The sequence below is a fragment of the Ambystoma mexicanum genome, chromosome 2p (assembly GCF_040938575.1).
Source record: "Ambystoma mexicanum isolate Mex_15411 chromosome 2p, UKY_AmexF1_1, whole genome shotgun sequence".
Taxonomy (NCBI): domain Eukaryota; kingdom Metazoa; phylum Chordata; class Amphibia; order Caudata; family Ambystomatidae; genus Ambystoma; species Ambystoma mexicanum.
The window spans coordinates 886848724-886872947 of record NC_090923.1 but is presented as its reverse complement, the minus strand read 5'-3'; the positions used below and the strand labels follow the sequence as shown (position 1 = coordinate 886872947).

The following is a 24224-nucleotide window of genomic DNA, read 5'->3' as shown; positions in this document are numbered from 1 at the left end:
GTTTTGATCAGTCTGGGCAGTGTCTTCCACGTAGTGTGCCTCCAGTTTGGTGCGGGCAAGCCTCAGGAGCTTGGCCGCTTTAGGTGACCATTTCTTCTTGTGGAGCGTCTCCGCTGTTGCAACTTCCCCCTCCAGCTGACCTCTCCTCTCGCTGCGTCTTTTCCTATATGCCACTGCTTGGGCAGTTAGTTCCCCCTGATCACCGCTTTCATGGACTCCCATCTTGTCGCTGTGGCGGTGATGTCCGGCGGGTTCTGTGAATCACTTTGGTTATGGCGTCTCGAACTGCCATGTTGTGTAGCATTGGTTCATAGAGAGTCCATCGAGGTTTCATCGGGGGGGTCGGGGTCGAGGACCCCGGCAGTCAGCAGTATTGGAGCATGGTCAGAAAGGACCCTTGTGCCTATTTCAACCTCATCCGTGAATGACAGCAGTTGTGGGCTGGCTAGTATCATGTCAATCTGTGAAGAGGAGCGGTGTACGTGTGAGAAGAATGAAAAGTCTGAGGTCTCCAGGTGGAGCGCCCTCCAAGTATCTACGACCCTTAGGGCCTTAAATAGATGGCAGAGGCTCAGTGCGATCCTAGAGTCCCTGGGCGAGGGGGGGATTAGATTTGTCTGTTGAGGGATTCGGGACTCCATTAAAGTCACTTCCTATGATCACTTGGCCTTCAAGGAAAGGGAGAAGTGTTGATTCTAGCTCTGCATAGAAGGCTTCCTGAACCTCGTTTGGGGTGTAGACTGCGATTAACTTGTGTAACTGGTCAAAGAGGTCCCCTTTTATTGCAATGAATCTGCCCTCCTGACTTTTCAAGACCTCTCGCTCCCTAAATGGTGTTCCTTTTGCTAGAAGAATCGCTGTGCCACCCCTCTTGCTGTCTCCAGGCGCCAAGTATTGTTTCGAGAATGCTCAGTCTCGCAGCCGTGGAAAGTTCACCGAGGGCAGGTGTATCTGTTGGAGGACCACCACTGAGCTGTGGAGGTCATTTAGGCACCGGAAGGTGGATTTACGCTTCTCTGGGGTGTTCAGGCCCCTAACATTCAGCGAGCTATAGCGCAGTTTCAAGTGTGGTGGGGAGCTTCCTGCCGTAGCGCTTCTGCAGTCAGGTGGGGAGGGACAGGAGGGGAGCTGTCTGTGGGGGTTTGCCTTCTAGTGCTGAAAACCAAAACTTGATTCTTCACCAGGTGTATTCGTGGACACTCTGCCTTGAGATCCACCCCCACATCAGTGCACGAGGTTAATCAGGTTAAGCAGTATGTGGGTGCCACCAATCAACAGCCATGGGATGTTTTATGAAAAGCGCTCCAATAGGCAGAAAGTGGCCCATCAATTTGATATTTTTGATGGTCATTCTATTTTAGAACATTATGATCCGGGGCACTTAACCCATCATCTAATACCACTATAAATAGCATAGTTATAGGTTCAAACTACAAACGTCATTATGTTTCTGATGTGCGCAATCATTCCTTGAGATTTGTATTTGGTATTACTACAGTCATTGTTTATTTATTGTATTTCTCTTTTGATTTTGTTTGCTGGCCCATGCAACTCTTCAACCCCTTCCTGTCTTGCCCGCGTATGCTTACCTGTCTTTTCCTCCATTAAGGCACCATGTGTACATGGGGTTAGTCCATATTCTTCAATATTTCACGTACTGCAGAGATCCTAGGAAGGTTACCAAAATGTGAATCCGAAATTAGGAAGGAATAGCTGCCGGACATGTTAGGAGCATCGCATGATTGAATGACAATAGGTTTACTTCTCCAACAATCACTCCTTTCCAAAGAAATATTATATGTGCTAAAAGAACTTACTGAATCTCCTGCTAAGTCATGGCCTGTTCCTCCTTCTATGAACCTGTGTGAACAACTGAATACTTTTTAGACAGTGCTTGATATCTGCGTTGACATTCCTGTCTCTTCCTCTCATAATCCCTGCTTGGGACTGGAGCCCCCAAGTTTCTCAATTCCTTTTCACCTATAATTTTAGACTCTTTCCTTTAAAAACTCACTTACACCGAATCTGGCTACTTGAACCTTGCTCTATAAATATTCTTCAACAATCAGCCTCAGTGATAATCCCTCTCCACATTCTCAATCTTTTCCTATCCACTGTTATTGTCTGGACTCTTAAGAAAACCATTGCCTCACCACTTCTTAAAAGCCTACTCTAGACTAATGTATTCTGTCCAAATGTCATGCTATCTCACTTACGTCTGCCTGGATAACCTCAACCCAGATTTTATAAAATTCCATGGCCTTCTTCACTAGTTCCAGGTATGCGTCCATCCTGATAGGGGGACTGAGCCCATCCTCAAGCCAGTGCTTGAGGTGGACCTTTGGCTCACCTCATATTCTAGAGCTATCTTGGGCCTAGTCCTGCTTTACATTTCCATGCATTTGATATGGTTGACCATTCAATCGTTACCATGTAACAGTGGCAAGTATAAGCGGCGAGACTGAGACGGGATGCTCTCCTTTTTTACAACCGACATTGGGTTGTGTCCCTTCCCCCTTAGAATGCTACCTTTAAACCCCTTATGCGTGGTGTCCCATAGGGGACCGTCCATTTGCCTCTTCTTGTAATCTTCATGTTCAACCTCTCGCCTATCTTATTCAGACCTTAAGCTGTTCTCTTCACTTACGTTGATGGCATCCAAGTCCTTCTCCGGCTTTATGGCGACCCTGGTACCACTTCCGTTCACTTTCAGGCCTGTATAGTCACTATTACCAACTGCATTAATCTTAAACCTAATTCTGCCACTTTACCCTCTAGTCCTCCTCTTATTCCCACAGTCCATAATATTGGGTTCCATCTTCATGCTAAACAGGCTATACTTCCAGAAAAGAAAATGGATCTCTTGCCCCGCATCTTTCAACTCCACACGTTACGCCAAATGTTCCCATTCCTCTCCTTTACTGCTTGCACATCGGCCTTTCCCACTTTGGTTCAGTCCAGTCTTGATTATTGTAATTCTCTTTACCTTGGTTTTCCTAAGTCCCATCTTCATCATCTGCAACTTATTCAAAATGTTGTTGCCGGGATCATCACCAAAACTAAAAAATCTCCCACATCTCACCGGCCTTGCAAGCCCCCCTTCCGCTACCCATTTGCCAAAGTGTTTTGTACTTTGCATGGCCCATCCTGGATTTTAATTCTAGTTACCCTACATTTCTAATAATCTTATCAGGAATTACCCATCCTATCTTCTTTGTTCTTCTAGTCAAAATCTCAAAGGGCCTTATTTTCGCCTAGTCTACAGGGTGGTGGGGCAGATCCCTTTCTGGTCTCATCCCATTAGAATGAAACAATTTACCCCTCCACATCCGCTCTACTTCTTAATTTCTATGTATACATCAAAGGCCCTACAAAAGAAATGGACGCAGATCCATCAAGAATTTGTAAGCCAGTGGTAATTATGAGGAGCACCCATTTTGGTCATACAAAAAAACAACTGCCGAGTCCAGAAGATCTACCGATAGCACACAATTTACAAAGAGCTAAATTTCAATCGAGTTAAAATCCTTGTCACTAATTACGTTTCTTTTTTATCAATTGCATTCGGCCTGGGTGTTTATTAATCTTGGTTTGCAGGGAGCAGCTAACCTCTTTGGAACCTGAGTAGAAGACGAATGCAAGACTACATTTAGGAGCATTTATTGATACTACAGGCCCACCATGATCCCTTGGGCTTCTGGAACACCAACTGAATCCATCAACACCTAGAGTAGCATTTTGAAACATATTGAATATATTCATTATTAAACCTAATGTGCCGATGCATTTCCAGTCTAAGTGGGGGGAGGGCTTATGAGAGGCCTTAAGACGGCCCATTTATCATCTGCTGTAATTGTAAGAAGAACTGTATAGGATTAAGCAAGATGTTGATGCTACGGTTATATGATTTCTGGACGAGAGGTGGGATTGTATAAAAAAGAAGATCCAAGCAATGCACCTTGCTGACACAGAGGAAGAAAGTTCAGGAGTCTGGGGAATTTGTTGAACCTCTCTTGGCGATTGAGTCAGAATTATTGATGCTTCATTTGGCCTCTCCCACAATTTATTTCAGGTGTCCATGCTCCGTCGGCAATACACACACTATAGACTTGGCCAGCCCGTCAGTGAATGAGTATCTACAGAACGAACCACTTTGTGTGGTGAAGTTTGCCAGAAAAGGGGAAAAGAGGCGAGTCTGAACAACAGGCTTTTAGTACCTCTGCAGCATCGAGATGTGGATCTGAAGAGGGTACCTCTGCAGCATCGAGATGTGGATCTGAAGAGGGTACCTCTGCAGCATCAAGATGTGGATCTGAAGCGGGTATCACTGCAGCATTGAGATGTGGATCTGAAGTGGGTACCTCTCCAGTACCGAGATTTGGATCTGAAGCGGGTACCTCTGCAGCATCGAGATGTGGATCTGAAGGTGGTACCTCTGCAGTATTGAGATGCAGATCTGAAGCGAGTACCTCTGCAGCATTGAGATGTGGATATGAAGCGGGTACCTCTGCAGCATTGAGATGTGGATATGAAGCGGGTACCTCTGCAGCATTGAGATGTGGATCTGAAGCGAGTACCTCTGCAGCATTGAGATGTGGATATGAAGCTGGTACCTTTGCAGCATTGAGATGTGGATCTGAAAGAGGATTCATTATTAAAAATGGATCCATCTGACAATCCACTGAGACTATTCTTTCCTAGAGAGACAATCAGATGGTTGAGGTCCATCCACTTCCAAATGTTCAGATCCACGCACACCATTTTGCACAAAGAACTAAATGCATACATAATGCTAGATTGTGTTTAGAGGACCAAAGTTGATGTACGCCTTTTTGTGTAGAATGACAGAGAGGTGACACTTAGTGTGCAGCATGATTCACACATTCTTAAAAGCAGAAGAACAATCAATGGTTGTAAACTTTCTCATAGTTGTGGATATTGAGGAGCAGCCCATATTCCGTTTCGTCCCTCACTGACTCCTCTCTTGTTTCTCTACAGGTTTTTGGATCTAGATTGAGTTTTGCTTGTACATTTCTATAGACTCTAGACCCACACCTTCATTTCTGTCTCATATATTCGGGATTCCAAGAGTCTCTAATCGATCTGGCAGCTCAGAACATACCTTGCATCCAGATCGACTATTGTGACAACCTCTCCCGTGGAGCAAGAGACAAGCTCCAGATGTGAAAGGTTAAATGGGGAAGCTGGACAAGCACTCTCTGGATTTCGAAGTAACCTCTCCAAGTGGTAAATGCCTGGAAAGTCTCATCACAGGTGGTAGGCATCAGAGTAATGACTTCCTAACGGTCCGGAATGTACACAGGGGAGCAAGCGTTAGTGTAAAGGCAAAGCAAAGATGGAGTAAGAAAGGGCTTCATGTTGACTATGAAACAGGAAAATGAGCGAGTGAGGTGTCTTTGGTTGTTCTTCCATGATGATGTCACTTTGTATGAATGCAGATTTTTGTGAAGGTTGATATCTTTCCACACACCACATTGGCAATTCCTCCCATACATCACAAACTGAATCTTGACAAAGAAAACCATGTTTTATTTACAGAGGGAGGATGTTAATACAGGCTAGATCAGGAGGCTTTATGTACAGCAACGTATGGCCGTGGGCCAACGCCCGGTCACAATACAAAGTCAGAATAAATACAAAACAATAAAGTACTTTTAGGATTCAGCATGACGACATTCAAGTCTCCTCCCTCTTACGACTCTCTGCCCCACCCCCTCCCAAGTCACAGGCTGATTGGGCATAGCAGAGGGCCTTGAACACCGTAGGTGTGCAATATACCCCCAAACTCCTTGCTCCTATAAGGACCATGAACCCTTTGAGAACTGGTACGCGTGTGCTTCTGTGCGATGAAGTGGTGGGCCTTTGAGAAGGAGCATTGAAGTATGCCGGAAGTGTAATGAAGCAGTGCGTGCATCGCCCGCATTGTCCGTGAGGGCGAGAAAGCTGTGGCGTGAGAAGGCTGATGGGTGTGTGTCTCAGCAAGTAACTGCATGAGGTATTTTACATAACGTATAATGCAAGATTATCTTCTAAACGCGTTGTTTGGCCTAACCATACCTTTGAAAGTAAAGATACATTCTGAGAAGTAGGTTCATTTCAGGTGCTTCTGAAGTTACTTTTGAATGTCATAAGGGCACAGGGTAGGTTATGTGCTCCATCGTTCAGCAGTAGAGCTGCGTTCGTACATGGCACAAATGGTGTGGAGAATAGGCATTTGGCATATGGCTGTACTTCAGGGTAGTTTATAGAAGGTAGTAGGTGGCCACCGGGTTGCAGAGGTGGATATGTTTACATACAGAATATATTGTGTATGGTTGTTGGGTATGTGCTTCATAGGTCGTGTGTTAGATGGGTCATTGTGTGTTTGACTGCTATTGTAGGTAGTGGGATAGAGAGCTGTATGCACGGTTGTATCATTCTGTAAGTGATTTGTGTATAGATAGTGGTGTGTGTATAAAATGTTGGGTGTATTGTTGTAAAAGAGTATATATGATTAGAATGCATGAGGTTTGGTTGCAGTTTTTGTTCAAATGGATGGCCTATGTGGTCTCCAAGTGTGGTGTCGGATGAAGGTCTGCATAGCTGTACATTTGGCGGGCTCTCAAGTACTCCGAGGCCTCCTATCTCCAGATTCCCTTAATGCTCTAGATGTAGGACAGCATGCTTGAATGCTCTATGGATTGGCAAATAAATAATTTAAAAAGTGAAGCCCGGTGCACATGCAGAAACCTAGTCTATGCTCCCACCGACTCCCCGTACCTCAGTCTTTGTCTGTCTGTTTGTAACAAAAGATGCAGTCAGGAGCGGTCTAGAGGAAAGATTAATCTGGAGGCAGGGGTGTGGGGGGGGGGCTAAAGAGCACCATTACAAGGGTTGCTACTGTGATTGACTTGTGAACATTAGTACATCCAGTTCCACATCCTTCAGACACTTGGAAAGGCTTTAAAGAATGAGATTCTTGTGGGGGAGGAGGAGACGATTTATATTACTGATTAAACTAAACATATTTTACAGGAGAGCTTGATCTCACTAAGGGCCTGATCAGGAGGAAAGATCCATGAAAGAGTGCTTATAAAAAGCCTGGCGAGTAGCTCACTGGGCTGCCCTAAACGTTTCTGTCGAGGTGGGGAAGTAGGGGGGAGGATGTTGAACTGGAATTGCAGACAATGCCATGGCCCCCACAGTATGAGCTGGATCAATTTAGGAATACCAACCCCCAATTTAGAAAAGCTTAATGTAATACAAAACACCCCTCGCGAAGGAATGGAGGCCGTAGCAACTCGAAAGCCAAGTATATGACCGGCATAACACGGAGTGCATGTTGGAAGGGCAGCTGCATCGGTGAAAAGCACACCCAGCATCATGCCCAGGGCTCCATTAGGATGTGCAGTGGCATCCTACTAAAACCAACACACGCTGGTGACTAGACTGGACCACCAATGGCTGCAGGTTTGCTGTAGACCCAGGAAGATGTATTGGTGCAAAAGAGGCCCTACTTAGTTTTGTTTCCAGATCTTGTGCAAAACAGAAGAGTGATGGGATCGCAAGAGGGACGACGCTGAACTGCTGATTGACAAACAACAGGTTTTATACCGGCTGGGGAGCGACTGATCCATGTGATTAACACGTGGGGAGCAGAATTATTCGCAATGGTAGGACTCATTTTACACTCCAAATCCTCCAAAGTAAACTCTAGCAACCCGCTGTGGGCCTTCCAAATGAGTATGTGGAAGTGAGCATCATTTAGGTAAATGGCAAAAGCCTGGCCTATCTCCTGCATGGCCAAGAGGCTATCTCTACGAGTCACCATCTTGAAGAACTTGCGCAGGAGGAATTGGTCGACACAAGATAGATCCAAAAAAACATGAGGATCCCCACCTCTACTTTCCACCACAGACCTAAGGGAACAGAAACTAAGTATCCACCCTTCCATTGGCACATTCACTACACACCCTCGCCAGATCAGTTTCTGCACTTCAAGGAGTAGTTCTGGTTTGGCTGGATTTGCATAAGGAGGGTGGGGTTGTGCACACGACGCTTGAAACAATGATTGGCCGTGAAGGGAGTCTAGGAGTCTCTCTGAATGACTTCCTGGTCGGCAGGTGAACCAAACAGGTGGCCACCCTGTTGCCACAGTGGGAGAAGGCCTCCTCACCAGCAAGCAGGGGTAGCGAGTTCATGCCTCTGCAACTGCGTTACTGTCCTGGGCCTAACGATGTTGCAGGACTTGTGCTTCTGATCCTCAGACTAATGTAACTTGTAGCAGCACCAGAGTGGATAACCTCTGGTGGAACTCGTGAATGCTCAGTTTGACCTAGGAAGTATTTCAAAAGCTTCCCTCTATTAGTTCCAAATAGGCTGACCATCCAGCTTACATTGATTATGCTCACAAAAAAGAACAGTATTTTCATTTGTAATGTACCACAAAGTTTCTGAAATGTCACCATCTGCCACTTATCGTAATTAGTGAGATCAACAAATCCACGTCAATTTCTGATCTGCAGTGCACACAGAACCAGCGGCTCCATTCCCTGCACAACATTTATATGAAGCAAATTCCTTAGAAAAATAAAAATTAGAAATGGAATTTGTTAAGTTTTATAGCTACCTACAATTGTTTCAATAAAAAGAGATGTACAAAATGTACATAGTTGTGCTGCATTATTTTCTTTTTCATTTGAAAAGTTGTGGAAATCATTGTCACTATGACTTGGGGAGCAAGAGGTGTGAACCTGGATGGCATTTCGGGGTAGCCTCTGGTCCAAGGCGCACAATCTAGGTTCCTTCCCATTGTTGTAATGGTTTGTCAAGAAATCACTATTTGGGGTGGTATAAAACAGTAACTATGTACTCACCTTAAACATTCAATGCTTCCTCTAGGCTACTTCTGAGCGACAAAGCTCCAGAGGTGTGGAGACCTGATGGACAAAAGGCCAACCAAAGGCCAGTTGAAGGACTACTAAAAGCCAATTACACAGGGTTCAAGCAGGCTGTCCATGGTTGGCCATCCGGTCACTGAAGTCCCAGACAATGAAGGCCAACTGTGGGAAAAGGTGACTGGGACAACGCTGAAGCAGGCATTCGTTCACACTGATGAAATATGGAGTTGAGGATCGAAGCTGCCAGTTCATGAAGAAAAGAAAGTTGCAAATATAAGTGAGATAAGCATATCCCACTGTACACAGGCGAAGACAAAAATGGGATCAACAAACGTTTAATCGCACATACACACTAGTCTTCCCTTTGAAAAATAGGTCTTTGCTGTGAGAACATGACTACTGTGCCATGTTCTGCAGCCGGGACACCCCATGAATCTGATGGATGGGGCACTGGATCTACCAGTAGTATGATTGCAGAGACGGGCAAGTGGTTGGCAGACAGGGTGCGATCTGGAAATTGGTGGAAAGCCGCAAATTTGGATAGCCAGATATCATTTATGGATGATTGTAGAATTGCATAGAGAATGTCGTTGTCACATATGCCTGACAAGAAAGGTTGACTGCTGTATCGCTTCCCAGGTGGGCAAAAGGCTGGCATTGGCGAGGTGATGGCAGGGGGTTCAGGGTAGGTCTTGGGTAGAACGCGGGATGTAGAGTTGGATATGTAACTGAAGCAGGGTGTCGGGAGATGCTAGTAGAGCAACATTTAGTTTGGCTGCATGGCGCATAGTTGCTGAGTTCGGCATAAGGCCCGGATGTGTGGTAGCTGGAGCTTTTGGTGCACGTTTGTAAAGGGATGCGTTTGGTGTATGCTTGTGAAAGTGGTTAAGCAGTTGGCATATATACGGTGTGGTAGATAGGATTTTGGGTGTATGGCTCGTTTTAAAGATGGCTAGAAGAAGATGTGCAGGGTACATTACATGCATGAACTCTGCATCGGTATCGAGTTTTTTTGCGAACATGGATGTTGGGTGTAATGATCGGTGTGTGGATATGAAGACGCGTTTTATTACATAGTGTTTTCTGCCACAGTGTTGCAACGTCACACAGCTGTATATGGAAGATGTTCATCCAACCCATATGAATGGTACTCCTGAAAAGTCAAAGGATCAAAGGCGAGGCCTAATACATGGAACATGAACGTATGGCCTGCAGGTTATACACGGAGCTCTTGAGCAGGTGCAAGCCCTCACTGGGCCAACAAAGCGGACGTGCATGGCATTCAGGTGGCGATGGATATGCGTAAAGGGGTGGAGGATATGTGTATATGTGCTTTCTCCAGGGATACTGGGGTGGTTATGTGGAAGGATTCCAGTGTGTGGTCGACACAGGTAGCTTGCATGACTGTCAAGGTACATATCATGGTAACTTGTACAAGCATAGATAAGTGCAGTTTGTGTGAAAAGGTTAGTTGGCCTCTTATTTGATGGGTGGACTAAGGTGGTAATGGGTGGGTCAGTGAGCGGGTAAGTGCATGAGTGGGTGAGTGATTGCCTAAGTGTTTGATGGAGTGGGGGTATAAATGAGGGAACACATACTTCCTTTCACCTCAATTTTGACTAAACTGTGTTGGGGTGCTTTTCTGCAACTATAATTGAATTTTGAGACAGAAATGTGACAGACCAACCAAAGCAGAAAGAGACTTAACTAAAAAGATGTGTTTAAAGCAAACGTGTGTGGTGGTGATCGCCGTGCTGGCAGACACGTGTTCTGATTCAAAGAACTTCAAAACCTCCTGATTAGGCGCATAATGGGATTTCCATGTCATAACATGGCCGTGGCTGGCTTGGATATCCTTACTGAAATGGACTCAGACTAAACACACCTGCTGGTCTGTGTGCCCGCGTTCGAGGTCATTCAAGGACTCCTAGAACACAGCACGTGCTGCTGGCACAAAGGGAAACTGACTCGAGACTCAGAGCCCGAATCTGAAATGTAATCAAACACGCACATTTTACTTTTGGTTATTCTTGTGAATACTATTTTTTTTGCTGAAACAGCATTGCTCGCTGCTGATGCTGCTTTGCTTAATACAGGAGTAGATGTTATTCCATGACTTGAGTCTTTGGCTCAGACAGACACATTCTTTGCTGGATTAAGGCAGCACCCAAGGCAGACTGTGGACTAGTTCAAGGTCATCCCATAGACCACTCAATAGGCAGACATCTGCCGCACTGGGCGGCGTTCTGGGGGCACAAGCTTGGGCAGTGCACCTTTTCTTCTTGCTCCCTTTATAAGAATGTTATCCTCGAGGTCTTGGGGGACATTGTGGGGGTCCTGCTCTGGCAAGTCATTTGGGGGAGCAATTCCTTCTTGAGGTGGCACCCAGCATTATGCCATTCCGAACCCCAAAGCCACTTCAATAAGGGAAGTTATAGCACAGAAGGTTCCGATGCCCTGGTAGTCATCTTTACAAGGGCAGGGATTCCCCAAGAAAGGTTGTTGTATGTAGGGGATCAAACTTTATTTATATATTAATTGCGTGTTTGTGGGTGCACTGTAGCTACTTAACAAGTTATCACTACGGACATGAACAGATGGATATCAGACCCTTAAAATATGCAGGTCACTTCAGGAGAGAGCGGGGGAGATTGGGGTACATTGGGGCATTTTTTTTAAAGCAACACTTTGTAGCTTACAGAGTACAGGGGTCCTCTCCTTTGAGAGCCACTCACGTCTCCATGATTTAGAGGTGTTGGAGGGTCACTGTGGACAACATGCGACTCCTGGACAGACCGGGAAGACCAGAGAGAAGATAAGTTCATCTCGTCCAGTCTGATCTGCCGGACGTAGACCGAGTTGAATGCACATATTATGCAGAAACGAACCCCATTGCAAGCCAAGCAGCCCGGTACCACAAGACATCCCAAAAGTCCATTGCTGGCAGATGATGGCGATACGGGTATTGGGGATGGTGGACAGCTCTTGCAAATGTTTTCATTTATTCAACCCATGGCTGAGACACGCAGACTCCATCCGAGGTGTACGGACCAGTGGCCCCCAACATCCAGAGCCTGTGAGAAGCTAGTGCTCATGAATCGTGCAGCATTTCCTGATTTACTTGAAGTCTTTTGGGGGTAACGCATGAATTCCCCTTGCACATGTGTGTCTGAGAAGGGAAACAAGATGGATCAGGTGGCCATGTACACACTCGGAGCAAAGTCCACAACATTTACTAAATTCAGCAAAAACCTACGGCCCCTAGATTGAACCTATTCTACAAGTGAGCGAGTGATTGTCCGGTGCCATGTTGCGGGCACTGCCAAAGTAGGAGCTTTAGCTCTACCCAGCCAACCTCCCAGTACAGGCAATTAAGCTGGATATTGGGTGTGACGCCCAGCAGTAGAAAGCGGTTTCCCTGAGTTTTCTGCCTGCGGCGGTCTATCAGAGTGCTGACGCATTGATGTGGCAGGGAGCCTGCAGACACTGGTGGTGTCTATAGTCTGGCTGCAGATTCTTGCTAGGATGTCTGCATAATTCTCATCCTCCTGGGCACGTGTCATCCCTGGAGGTCATCTTGACAAGTAGATGGAGTGAAGCTCTCTGCCACTGAATCAGAGCCACGACGATCAGGTACCACTTCCTATCACCACTGCCTTCTACAGTTCCCATCCCATGCTGCACAACCCCCATGTATGCAGTTACTCAATGAAGGCAAAAGACCAGGAAAGGGACCAAGTACACCTTGCACTCCAGATAGGCAGGCCATGGTCCGTCTGCACATGATCTGTTTATATGTCATGCGTTGCTGAGGAAGTAGGGCAGTGATGAAAAAGAAATCATATTTTCCGCAAAGTCGCAGAAGCCAAATGAAAAGCTGTTCAGGACAGGCCCCTTGCGGCTATGTGGGAAGGAGGGAAAGTTGCCAGATCTGCTCTAGGTGGTGCCAGTAAACCAGTGCGTGAGCTGGCAGCTATCCTTCGAAATACTCTCAGCAGTCCTCTGCAAAATGCCATGTTTCGTGCTGAATGTTACTTCTCTCTTGAAAGATGGATACCGGTGTCCAGGATCGCCATTTCAGAGTTGATTGGAAGCCTTAATGACCATAACCACGCCTTAATGAACACATTTGTTCATCTGGATGGTAGGGGCTCGGAGCAAGTAAGAAACGGACAGGATCCTACGTGGGCAGCTCTATACATACAGGGAACAATCTTGCAACTCCCTAACTCTGGAACCCCACAGCAGCCTAAATGAAATACCTCAGTTGCATTAACAAAAATAAAATCTTTTCCTATTTTGCTCTGAAACATCGTTCTATTCCATTTATTGGTTTTTGCATGGTGCGTTCAATAATTTTATGATATTTTCAGCCATTTTGCTCAGTCAAGTCATGGGGCCTCATTATGAGGCTTGCGCTCACGGAATGAAGGGGGCCGGTACGTGGCTTTCCGGGTCCCGCGAGGGGAAGAAGGAGGCAACAACGGGACACTTATAATGTGCCCGTTGTTACCTCCATCCCCATTCCCATTGAGCCCTATGGGGGCTCAAATGTGAATGGGGAATGGTTCCTGCAAGGAGGACTTACCGAGTCCTCCTATGTCGGAGTAACCCGGTGAGTCCCCATTGCAGGAACCCGGTAAAGTAGCCCGGTTTGGAGGCAGTCATGGAGCTAATAGCTCCATGGCTGCCTCCAAACTCGTAATGAGGCCAATGGACTTTGCTAGACCTTACGATCCAATTGTAATCTGGATCACCAAGAGCCGGTGGGAATGTTACCCAAGGGCGATGCTTGCTGTTCATAGGAGACGCCTGCTGAGGCCTTGATTGGAGCCTAGTTCCAGTTATGTCCCTCTGATCCAGTTGATCCGCACCCAAATACGGTTTACTCTGCTTGGTTTCTTAGGATCTGCACATCACAAATACAATCCATCAATATGTAGAGCATGGTAGATGGTGTTCCCTACTGCAGAGATGGTAACGAATGCGGCATGTTAACTGTGGTAGACGGAGGTTAGGTGCAGGGTGGGGTAGAAAAAGGACTATAAAGTGTGGCAGCTAGGTGAATGTACATAGATGTGTCATGTGCATTCTTGTAATGGTGAGAAAGTGAATGGTACACAAAAAGTGATGATAGTGCTGGGAGGGTCACCAGAGTTGAATTTGTGGATGGTGTGAACAGTGAAAGAGGTGGATGGTGTGAACAGTGAAAGAGGTGTATGTTACTGTGCATATGCGGGTGGGGGAGATGGCAAAACCATGTGGAGGTTTTTGTAAAAAAGATTTTCAGTGCAGTCACATTTGGTGTGGTAGGTTGGTGAACGGCATGCAGGAGTTTGTAGATGCATGCTGGGCAGACGGCCGCAGAGGTAATGTAGGTTGATGGCAAGCAGAGAGTGGCCATTAAGTGGATAGTGCTGGCACTTGGCAGGGAACATGTTGGCAGCAAAGCTGTAGAGCTAGCGATGTCAATGGCGCGTATAGAGAGGATGGTGTAGGGTATAAGGATGTCATGAAGGGGATGTGAACTTCCTGTAGGCTCTGGTAGAATGATGTTGGGTGAATGGCACTAGATTCGGATATAAGGTAAGCCTTCACGGTGTGTCGGATACGTGATGGTGAGTGGTAGAGGAGTTAGTCATGTGTTGCGAGTACGGTGCGAGGGTGGTGTTCACTGTGTATGTTTGTAGTGCCAACCGCCTCTGTCAGGAAGAGGTGGTGAGCAAGTATTGAAGACATATTGGCTCATTCATAGGTGGGTTAGTAATCCGTACGTATACTGTGGCAGAAAGGTGCCGAGTGCTTGCAGTTCAAGTGCTGGCTATGTGGTGGGATAGGAAATATGAAGTGGTGGGTTTCTTGCCTAGGTTCTGGGCGTTCCAAAGGTCATATCAAACATGAACACTGTGATGTGTGTGCTACGAATGAGCAGAGACAGCGTTGGGTAGATAGTGATGGTAGTGGACACCCAATGCAGGAAGTTGTGTGGGCTATTAGTCCTGTTCAGCGGGTCCTGGATGTGTTCAGATACAAGCAAGAAAAGAGAGTGTTAGGACGGTTCTCAAAGTAATGTGTGTGTGCATGCTTTGTTTGCAGTTCTAAATCCAATGCGGAAGGATTGGCTGCACGTCCGTCGCAGGGAGATGTTTAAATGTCAGGTATTAGGTGTCATCAAAGGCCACAGAATTCACAAGGGACACACATGATAGGCAAGAATCTGTGGGAGCGAAGGTGGAGATTTTGGTTGGTGGTGGGAGGGAAGATGGAGTCAAGGATAACAATCATAAATTTAAGGGAGGTTGGGGGTCCAACTTTACACTGTCGTCATCACCTTGAGAGACCCTGTGCGGAACCGCAGGATCTTCTTTTTCAGGGCATGGGAAGCCTTGATCTTGACAAACACTTTTGGCTGGCCCCCATTGTTCCCAGCACCTGTGGATGAGACAACTCTTGGCGAGAGCTGCTGTGGCCACACCAGCCCACCGCTCTCATCAGAGTCACTCTCGTCTGTGTCACTGGATCCAGGAGATTCAGCCTCACTGAGACTGGACTCGCTCTCACCATAGCAGTTCCCAGCATACCCACTCAGGTCGTCCTCCGGCTCGCACACTGGGGCCCGTTGCACCGGTAGTCGCTCTGCAGAATATTCAGAATCACTTCCTGTGTAGCCATAGAGCACATGTCGAGTGCTGGGGGAGGCAGGGCGTGGTAGAGGTGGCATCAGTGGGCCTTTAGAAGATTTCTTGCTACGCTTTGGGACCCGGTATGGGTCACTGGGGGGTATCTCATCTTGGCATATCTCTGCTGTGGATCGCCACTTCCTGTATGCGCCGACAGGTGGCCGGCGCTGTCTTGAACCCCTGCTTAAAGCGACCTCTTCCCGATCCACTGTGTGGTACTTTGTCACCGTCCTTTCAATAGAGGCCTGTTTGTTCAGGAGACTATTCTCTGACTGTGACCGTGGGGCCTTTTTTGAGCGGGGTGAGCCCTTCCTTGCTGCATGCTTGCTAGCATCACCACCTTCCTCTGGAAACCGGCACTTCTTGAGTGCACTGCCCCGTGTCCTCCCCGGGCACCGCTCTGGAGACAATTCAACACTACGAACCTTGCATAGTGGTGGAGGCTTCTTCTTGGGTGGGCGGTGGGACGGTTGTGGACGGGGGACCATCTGGGCAGGGATGTACTGGGCATTCACCATCTGACAACCACTATCCTCGGCTTGTGCAGGACGCTTTTCAAACCCATCCCCACCCTCATACTGTGGCCCCTGAAAATCTGAATCTGGAGTTGGCTGGCGGGGTGATCCAGTTCTAAAAGCCGGAGGAGGAGTTACAGTGCCACCCTCATGGGGTGAAGCTTCAAAGCGGAGGGCATCAGGGTAGTTGCTGTTGGAGGCGGGAGCATAATTACGTTCATAGTGGTCCATGGACAAGGATCGAGGATGGGCGGAGGCCACCTGCAGTTTTGGAGGCTTTCTCAGTGAGGAGTGTGGCGGGTTACACAAGTTGCTGGGCTGAGAGTTCTCGCCCTCAACGCTGCAGTCCCAAGGCGGCCAGCCCTTGTTGGGCATTGCACTGCTTTCATAACCACATGGAGATACCCCTGGAGAAGACTGCGGCTTCCTTTCAGGCTCAGAGGGCCTCTTGCACAGACTGTTCTGCCGAGCCACACCCTTCCCTGGCTCTGCGTTCAGGCTGGTGCGGGGCTTGCTGGCTCTCACCAGCGGCCCGCGCCGGTGAACCAAAGATAGCATGTAGTTCTCCACCTTTCGCCAATGGGTGGTCTCTGGGAATGGCTGGTAGTCCTCTGGCGATGCCACATAGAGATCCATTCCAGAGGCAGCTTTGCCGGCATATCCAGGGTAAGGGGCATCCTCGTAGTGGCGGCTCCGCAACTGAGACTGGCAAACGGTTGGGTTCTGCAGTGACACAGCGTGGAGCGGGCTAGGGAAAAGGAAGGGGTCCACCTCCCTGGAGCGGCGATCAGCATGGTATCTGGCATGTGAGTCCGCGGAGTAGTCCTGAGAGCTAGAATATGGGGCAGAGTAAGAGCGTGGAACCATGCCTCGGCCACCCCGGCAGGGACTTGCCCCACCAAGCCCAATGTCTCCTGTGGAAAGAAGAAAAACAAAGGATCAGGAGTGTAAATTGAGTGGGTCAATGGAGAAAAGGGCACTAGCAGGACAAAAAACGAAAACGATACATAAGAAAAAGACGCTTACTGTGAAGAAGGAAAAGAAAAAGGCAAAAGGACAGCCAAGCATTAAGAAGAGACAAACGAGGGAAGGAGAACAAGAGCAAAATGAAATAGAACAAAAAGGAGGATAGGAACAGGAAAGGGAGTTGAGGCAGACAATGAGGAGAAGAAAGATTGGCGCTTCGAACCCTAACTGCATTTTTGATTTACTACACATGCATTCACAAAGAGAAAGCGTGTTCACCCAACAAATGTTACCCCCCCTCCATTTTCCCAAGAAACCATCTCTTGTAGCCCCCAACTGACTGTCACTCTTTCACTCAGCATCACACAGGGATTGTCGTCAGGTTCATGGAGGCAGTGTCTCTCGGAACTGTAGTGTAGCATTGCAGAATGAGTGCTTTTCGGGTTTAAAGAGGAATGGTCTCTCAGAATTAAGAAACGTGTCTAAAGGTGAGAGGGACTGTTTCAGCATCACAGAGGGAGGGTCTCCGAGCATCAAAAAGAAGTGGCGACGTTGGTCACAGTATGCCTGTCAATATTATTCAAAGGCTGATTCTCGTGGTCTTATGACAGCGCCTTTCAGGATCACAGTGGGTTTGTCTCTGAGGAGCATAGAGAGGAGACCCTCGGGATTCCATCTCAGTGCCCCCATAGACGAGTGAGTTTTAGGGCTATATGCTGATAACAGTGGCAGTGTCTGGTAAGGAGCATTCCTCAGGGTAAAAAGGACAGTGCTGGTGCTACCGGCAGGTTGCTGCCGGACCCGTAAATATTTACTGGCGCCTCACTTCCCGGTGCTACCGGGAGATTACAACTCCGGCAGCCCGGAAAGTCAGGCGCCGGTAAAATGTAATTCCCCATTCCCATAGAGTCCAACAGGATGGGAGTGGGGACATGGAAGCACAGGCACCGTTGAACTTCCGTGAACGCTCTGCCTACCCATGGCCGCTGTGGCCGGCAGGGTCAGAACTGTCGGGCACAGCAGGTCCGGAAACAACGGTGCCGGTAAGCTTACCGGCACCCTGGTTTCTGGACCGGCAGGGTCGTAATGAGGCCCAGTGTCTATCAGGATCCGAAAAGAAGTGGCGGCGGGGTGTTTATAATGGTATAGTCTAGGGAATGTCCCTCAGAGTCAAAAGGAATGTCCCTCGGCTTGAAAGTGTGAGCGTCTGAGGGGCATAAAAGCAGCAGTTTTCAGGATCACCGTGAAGTGAGTGTCTTTCAGTGGCACCGAGAAAGCCTCTCCCATCATCATTCGAGCTCATTTCTTTGATCAGTAATCTGTGCAGAGTTTACATGAGAGACTGCATAGGGGCATAGTGAAGGCAGTACTCACGGGCGAGTAATGGTTGGGGGCCAACGAGGTATTAGGAGAAGAATACCAGAGTTACAATTCACTAGCATGATGCACTCGCTGCAGGCCGCATCCTATTTGTTGGAAATGGAGATGGGCATCTGTTCCAGTCCAACCGGTGAGGGGGGGTCCTTTCAAGAGGCTCCGCGAGAGCAGTTCTGAAGGCATTGTGAAGCATTGCTTTACTGCCGCAAAGCACTATAACGCAGAAGCATTAACTTGCAGTCACTAAGCGACATCACGCAGTGATATTGGGCCTCATTACACGGTAGGCGGTAGGGATTTACCGGTACCGGTAAAATACCGGTACCGGTAAATCCCTGCCGCCTTACTACGAGGTCCCTTAGCGGGTTGGAGTTTTAACGCCTGCTTTTTGCAGGCGTTAAATACCAACCCGCTAAAGGACCTCGGAGCTAATTACGGCACCGCTAAATTGCGGTGCCGTAATTAGCGCCTTCCCCATTCCCATTGAGCCCTATGGGGCAGAAATGGGAATGGGGAAGGGCAATGGCGGAAGGGGGATTTACCGCCCCTCCAACCTTGGGATGGGGCGGTAAATCCCCTTTCCGCCAAGGCGGTGCCGGTATTTTACCGGCATGAGCCATGGCGCTAACAGCGCCATGGCTCACCGCCTACCGTGTAATGAGGCCCATTGTCTCACTTTCACGCAGAGGCATTGCTTCACAGTAACTCAGGGCTATTACCCAGAGGCATCGTCTCACAGGTACTCAAGGTTGTCACAGAGAGCAATTTGAAGTAGTTGCCGTACCCCAGAAGGAGACACAGATGCAGGGGTAACTTATTTCCGTAGCACCCCACGGTTTATTCTTCATCTGACCAGTGTACAACTGAAACACTGTTCCATTCCAGAAGAGTGCGCGGAGCACGCAATTAAGCTACAGCACACTCCCCCCTCCCCTTACCCAACACCCACAAAGACAGAATAAGAAAACAAAAGATGAGGAAAGAACAAAAAGCAGGCAGAGAAAGGAAAGAAAGTAGAAATAACCCCAAACCAAACGCTAGAAATAACCATCACTGACAAACATAATCCTCCAGTCTCTTAGGCATTCTGCAGGTCCTAGAAGAAACACGCTAACTACGCTCTTCAGGAACGCCAGCAACATCCAGGTCCTCCACAACAACCCTTGACCTGTCCTCCACAATAGAAGGTATCACCTCTACTTCAACAGGACCCTGCTGGTGCACCTCATCCTCAGTGGCTGCTCTGGCTCCCACCGACACATTATCCATCCACCACGCTCCAGACATATGCCCCACTGATCAATCACTCAACTTTACGTAGCCATTACCCACTCACCTCTCTGGGAGGAAGAAACACAGGCAATCCTTTTTGTATGAAACGTGGACTCAACCCTTATAAAATCTCCCACTAGAACCTCGCAAACCTTGTGTCGCTCATTCTCTCTCGCTGCGGCATCCTTCTGCTTCTCCCTCTCTGCAGCAAAAACATCTTATAAATTCACTATGGACGGTGCACCTCCACCCAACCATCCAGGTATCAACCTCCCATTCGGCCCCTGCCTCTCATGAGTCTGAAAGGTGCACATTGAGTCAACCTATCGGGAGTCTCCCTATGCGCAACAACAGCATCATTCCATACACCCTGTCAATCCAAACTGTTGGCCAACGCCAATTGAATCGCTCCCTTTACAAATCTGTTGGCACGTTCTACCAACCCACTTGCCCTTGTGTTGTACAAAGCTGTCTGTGGTGTTGTATACCCCTCTCCTTCAGAAATTCAGTCATCTCCTTTGAGACTAAGTGCACATCGTTGTCGGTGACAAGGCGGACTGGTGAACCCTGTCGGCCAAAACACCTCCTTAAGAAACTTCAGCACCAAACTGGTCGTACCAGAATGCACAGAGGTAAATTCATTCCACCTGGATGTATAATCAATTAAAACAAAAATGAATCTGCCTCCTTCACCCAAAACATTGAAATGTCCAATTACGTCTAATGCAACGCAGCTCCACACTTTCTCCTTAATCACCACTGAACGCACCGGTTGCGTCCTGACCAACTGACTCTTGTCACTCACAGCACACGGATGCAATCCCTCACGGCTCTCTCCACATTGCTGTCCATCACAGGCCACCAGTAAAACTCCCTCAACCTCTTTTCATCAAGGTCCTCCCCAAGTGTCCCTCATGGGCTAAAGCCACTAGCCTACTGGGTACACTTACTGGGGGCACCAACGTGTCCCCTCTCTTCACGCCACAGGCGCTCTCTGCAAGCTCATTGCCAACTGCTGCCAACTGCTGCATACTTCTTCCCAACTTCCGAGTCCTTAATGGCAAACCACCCTTCTCTAAGACCCCTTCTAATCTCTACCAACTCTGAATCATAAACACTTTCCCTTCTCCATTCCTCTTCATCTATCCCTGGTACGACACACCTCACTCTTCAAACTCTCCACCGCAACATCAGGTCCTGGCAACCGAGATAGACAATCTACCACATAATTCCTCTGCCCTGGAACATACTCTACTACAAAGTTGTAATCCTGCAACCCAACCATCCAACACGCAATTCTAGGGGAAACGGACCCCAACCCTTTGGTGGTAAGCACATGCACCAATGGCTTATGATCTGTCTGCACCACATAGGGCAAACACCAGAGGAGTGTCCAACAATTATTGGATGCCCAGTACACAGCCAGCGCCTCCTTTTCAATGACGGGGTACCTGGTCTCCGGGTACCGAAAAACTCTGGATGCAAACATAATAGGTTTGCACTCCCTTTCCCTCCACTGTGCCAAAATGACCTGAGGCCCACTTAACTGGCATAGACAGTCAAAACAGACTTCCCTTTGACATCAAACACTCCTCCCTGCACACAAACTGCACATGCTTTTTGAGTAACTCAATCATGTGTACAGTCTTCTCCGCATATCCTCAGATGAATTTTACATAGAATTCAGCCATCCCAGAAAAGACCTTAATTGCTCCTTTGATACCAGAACAGACACACCCTTCAGTACCTCAACCAAACTTTTGTTCAGCCTTATTCCATCCCCATCAATGGCATGGCCCCAATGCAGCACTCTCAACACTTGATGCACCCTCTGGTCATGCTCATCCTCCGTACACCCCCACACAAGGATGTCATCCTGAAAATAATTTGCACCAGCCAGGCCACCAAAGAACTCTTGCATCAAATGTTGAAACACTGATGTTGCGGACGCCAACCCGAATGGCGTCCTGCGGTACATGAAGGCCCCAAAAGATGTAACAAAAGAGGTTAATAAATGGCATGAGGATTCATGCAGCTTGATCTGATGGTAGGCCGAAGACCAATCCAAGGTGGAAAATGATGACGCTTGGCCCATTGTGGTCAGCAACTCGATGTTTGGAGAGGGTTCCTGTCCAATCAAATATTATTGTTCAGGTCCTGCAAGTCTACACACATCCTCAGGGCCCCATCTTGTTTCTTGGCCAACACAACTGGCAACAACCACTCCAATGACTCAATTGGTATGATGACCCCTGCTTGTATTAGCTTGTCCAACTCTGCCTTGAACCCCTCACAAGCCAAAACAGATACATTCTTGAATTTGTGGGTAACAGGCACTGCACCCATCTCCAGTACAATTTTGTGTGCAAATTTCCCTACATCACTTTGAGGTCCTCCTTAGATATTTGTCGTCAGACTTCCGCCTCCACACACAGAACTAGTACAGCCCTGCCTGGGTGTATTTGGATGTCCAACGCTGCCTGTTCATCCCAACTAAGGACACTGGCTCTCTTGTGGGACACGTACAACTTCTTCTTGGTCTGTCGGCCTTTACATTGGCTGTCGGCCCACTCATACCCCAACACAGTGATGGGAACCTATCCATATGCATTGGGATTAATGTCCAGGGGAATAAGCACCTCCACTGATTTTTCAGAGGGTCTTGGACATGGAGCAGCACCCTTTCTTCAGCCACTGGGACTGGGAACCTGAATTCCTCTGACTCTTCAACCCAGTTGACACTCCCTTTAAGTGGATGTGATCCTTCCTTAATCGCCTTGCACGGTCTTGCAAAATGTCCTTTCGTGCCGCACCACCTACACTCTGGAAATAGGGACAGGCAGTCTCTGGCCCCTGTGGAGTGGCTGCTCTGCCCACACTTGTTGCAGCAGGGCTTTGTCCCAGTGCTGGGTGGTCATTCTGTCCTGGTGCGGTAGGATTTCCCTCCTGTTAGGGTACATAGCTTGTACAGCTAGCCCTCCATTGCTGACCTGTGCGCCCTCTGTGTGTCATCGTTTTAATGCTGATAGCGGACTCCTCAATTGAACGTGCCATTTCCATAGCTTTTTCCAGAGAGGGGTCCCGCTCAATCCAAAGTCTCTCCCTTATCGTTGCGTTGCATGTGCTCATCATGATGCGGTCCCTTATTCATCCAGTACTCCTGTGACCGCCATCAGGGTCCTGAGGGCCGTAACATAACTGTCAGTGAATTCACCTGAACCCTGAACTCTGGAGAAGAAGTAGTACCCCCTCAACACAATATTCATTGTCTTTACAAAACATTTGGTTAGTTTCTGTAGGGTGGTCTCGTAGGCGCTCACCACCCCACACCACTGTCAGCCTCAATAGTGACCCGTTCGCCTGGCAAATGTCTGAAGATGCACAGGCCCTCTGTCCCCAAACAGTTCAACAATGCCGCCCCTTCTGGTCATCGGTGTAGCTTGATCCAACCACCAACCTGGGGTAGACTTTAAACAATACCAATCACAGTTCCCATGGTATTGTTGACTCCCCAGGGCTGGGCAGAAAGTACAAAGGGGGTGTTGCATGTGTACTCTGTATGCTGAACACTTGTGGTCACACCGTAGCCGAAGTTCCAAAATTCAATCAAATGCTGTAGTTTGAAGATCCAACAGTGACGCCAAACCCCAATCCAAGGATGCAGCACCAGAAAGGGGTTGAGGGAGGGAAGGAGAGGAAGAAAAATAAAATGTTTTCTTTTTTTGTTTTTGGTAGTGCAACGAGGAAGATTTTGGAAGCAGCTCCCAGATGCTGGGATTGTTTGAGGGTAACCACAGCAACCCAAAATGGCCACCACGCCATCCTATGGTGTTGGGTCCTTTCCTCTAATGTTACTTCCGTACTGCGCGTGACTTGCTGCACACTCACTCACATCCCCAAACCTCTGCCTGTCTTTCCTGCTCTCGCGCATTATCGCTGCAGCAAGACAGAAGGGAAACACAGCCACTTCCTCACGCTCCCAGTAGTCGGTCCGTTTCTGTTTCAAGGTCAGCCGCTGCACTTGCCCAGATGTGCCATGTTCTACGCACCACCCACTGGTCTCTGCCGCTGTGGGGTGCCATCCGTCCACCTCTGGGCCATCTCCCAAGCTCGTCGCCAATGTAAAGCAGCTGCCGTACCCCAGAAGAAGACACAGACGCAGGGGTAATTTAGATATGTGGCACCCCACGGTTTATTCTTCAACTGACCAGTGTACACGTGAAACACTGTTCCATTCCAGAACATGGAACGGAGTGCGCGGAGCACGCACTTAAGCTACAACAGAATTGTCTCACAGTCGCTAAGTGCTATCATCACACAGAGGCGTTGTCTGACAGTTACTAAGCACCACAATACAGAGGCATTACCTTACAGTCACCAAGTACAATAAGGTAGAGAGGCATTATCTCACAGTCTGCGAGAGCTATATCACGCAAAGTAATTGCCTCATAGTCGGTAAGTGCCATCATGCAGAGGCATGGCCTAAAGTCACTAAGCGCTATCATGCAGGGGTG

At 48.1% G+C, this 24224-nt stretch overlaps 1 protein-coding gene across 1 annotated transcript in view; it reads right to left on the bottom strand.

Moving 5' to 3' along the window:
- Positions 1-5529: 5529 nt before the first annotated feature.
- The window catches only part of DACT3 (dishevelled binding antagonist of beta catenin 3), a 369285-nt gene continuing 350590 nt past the window's right edge, over positions 5530-24224 (bottom strand). The window contains exon 4 of the mRNA XM_069644585.1: positions 5530-17009. Within this exon, the coding sequence (XP_069500686.1) occupies positions 15214-17009 (1796 nt within the window). The 3' untranslated portion in view covers positions 5530-15213. The remainder of the gene's footprint in view (positions 17010-24224) is intronic.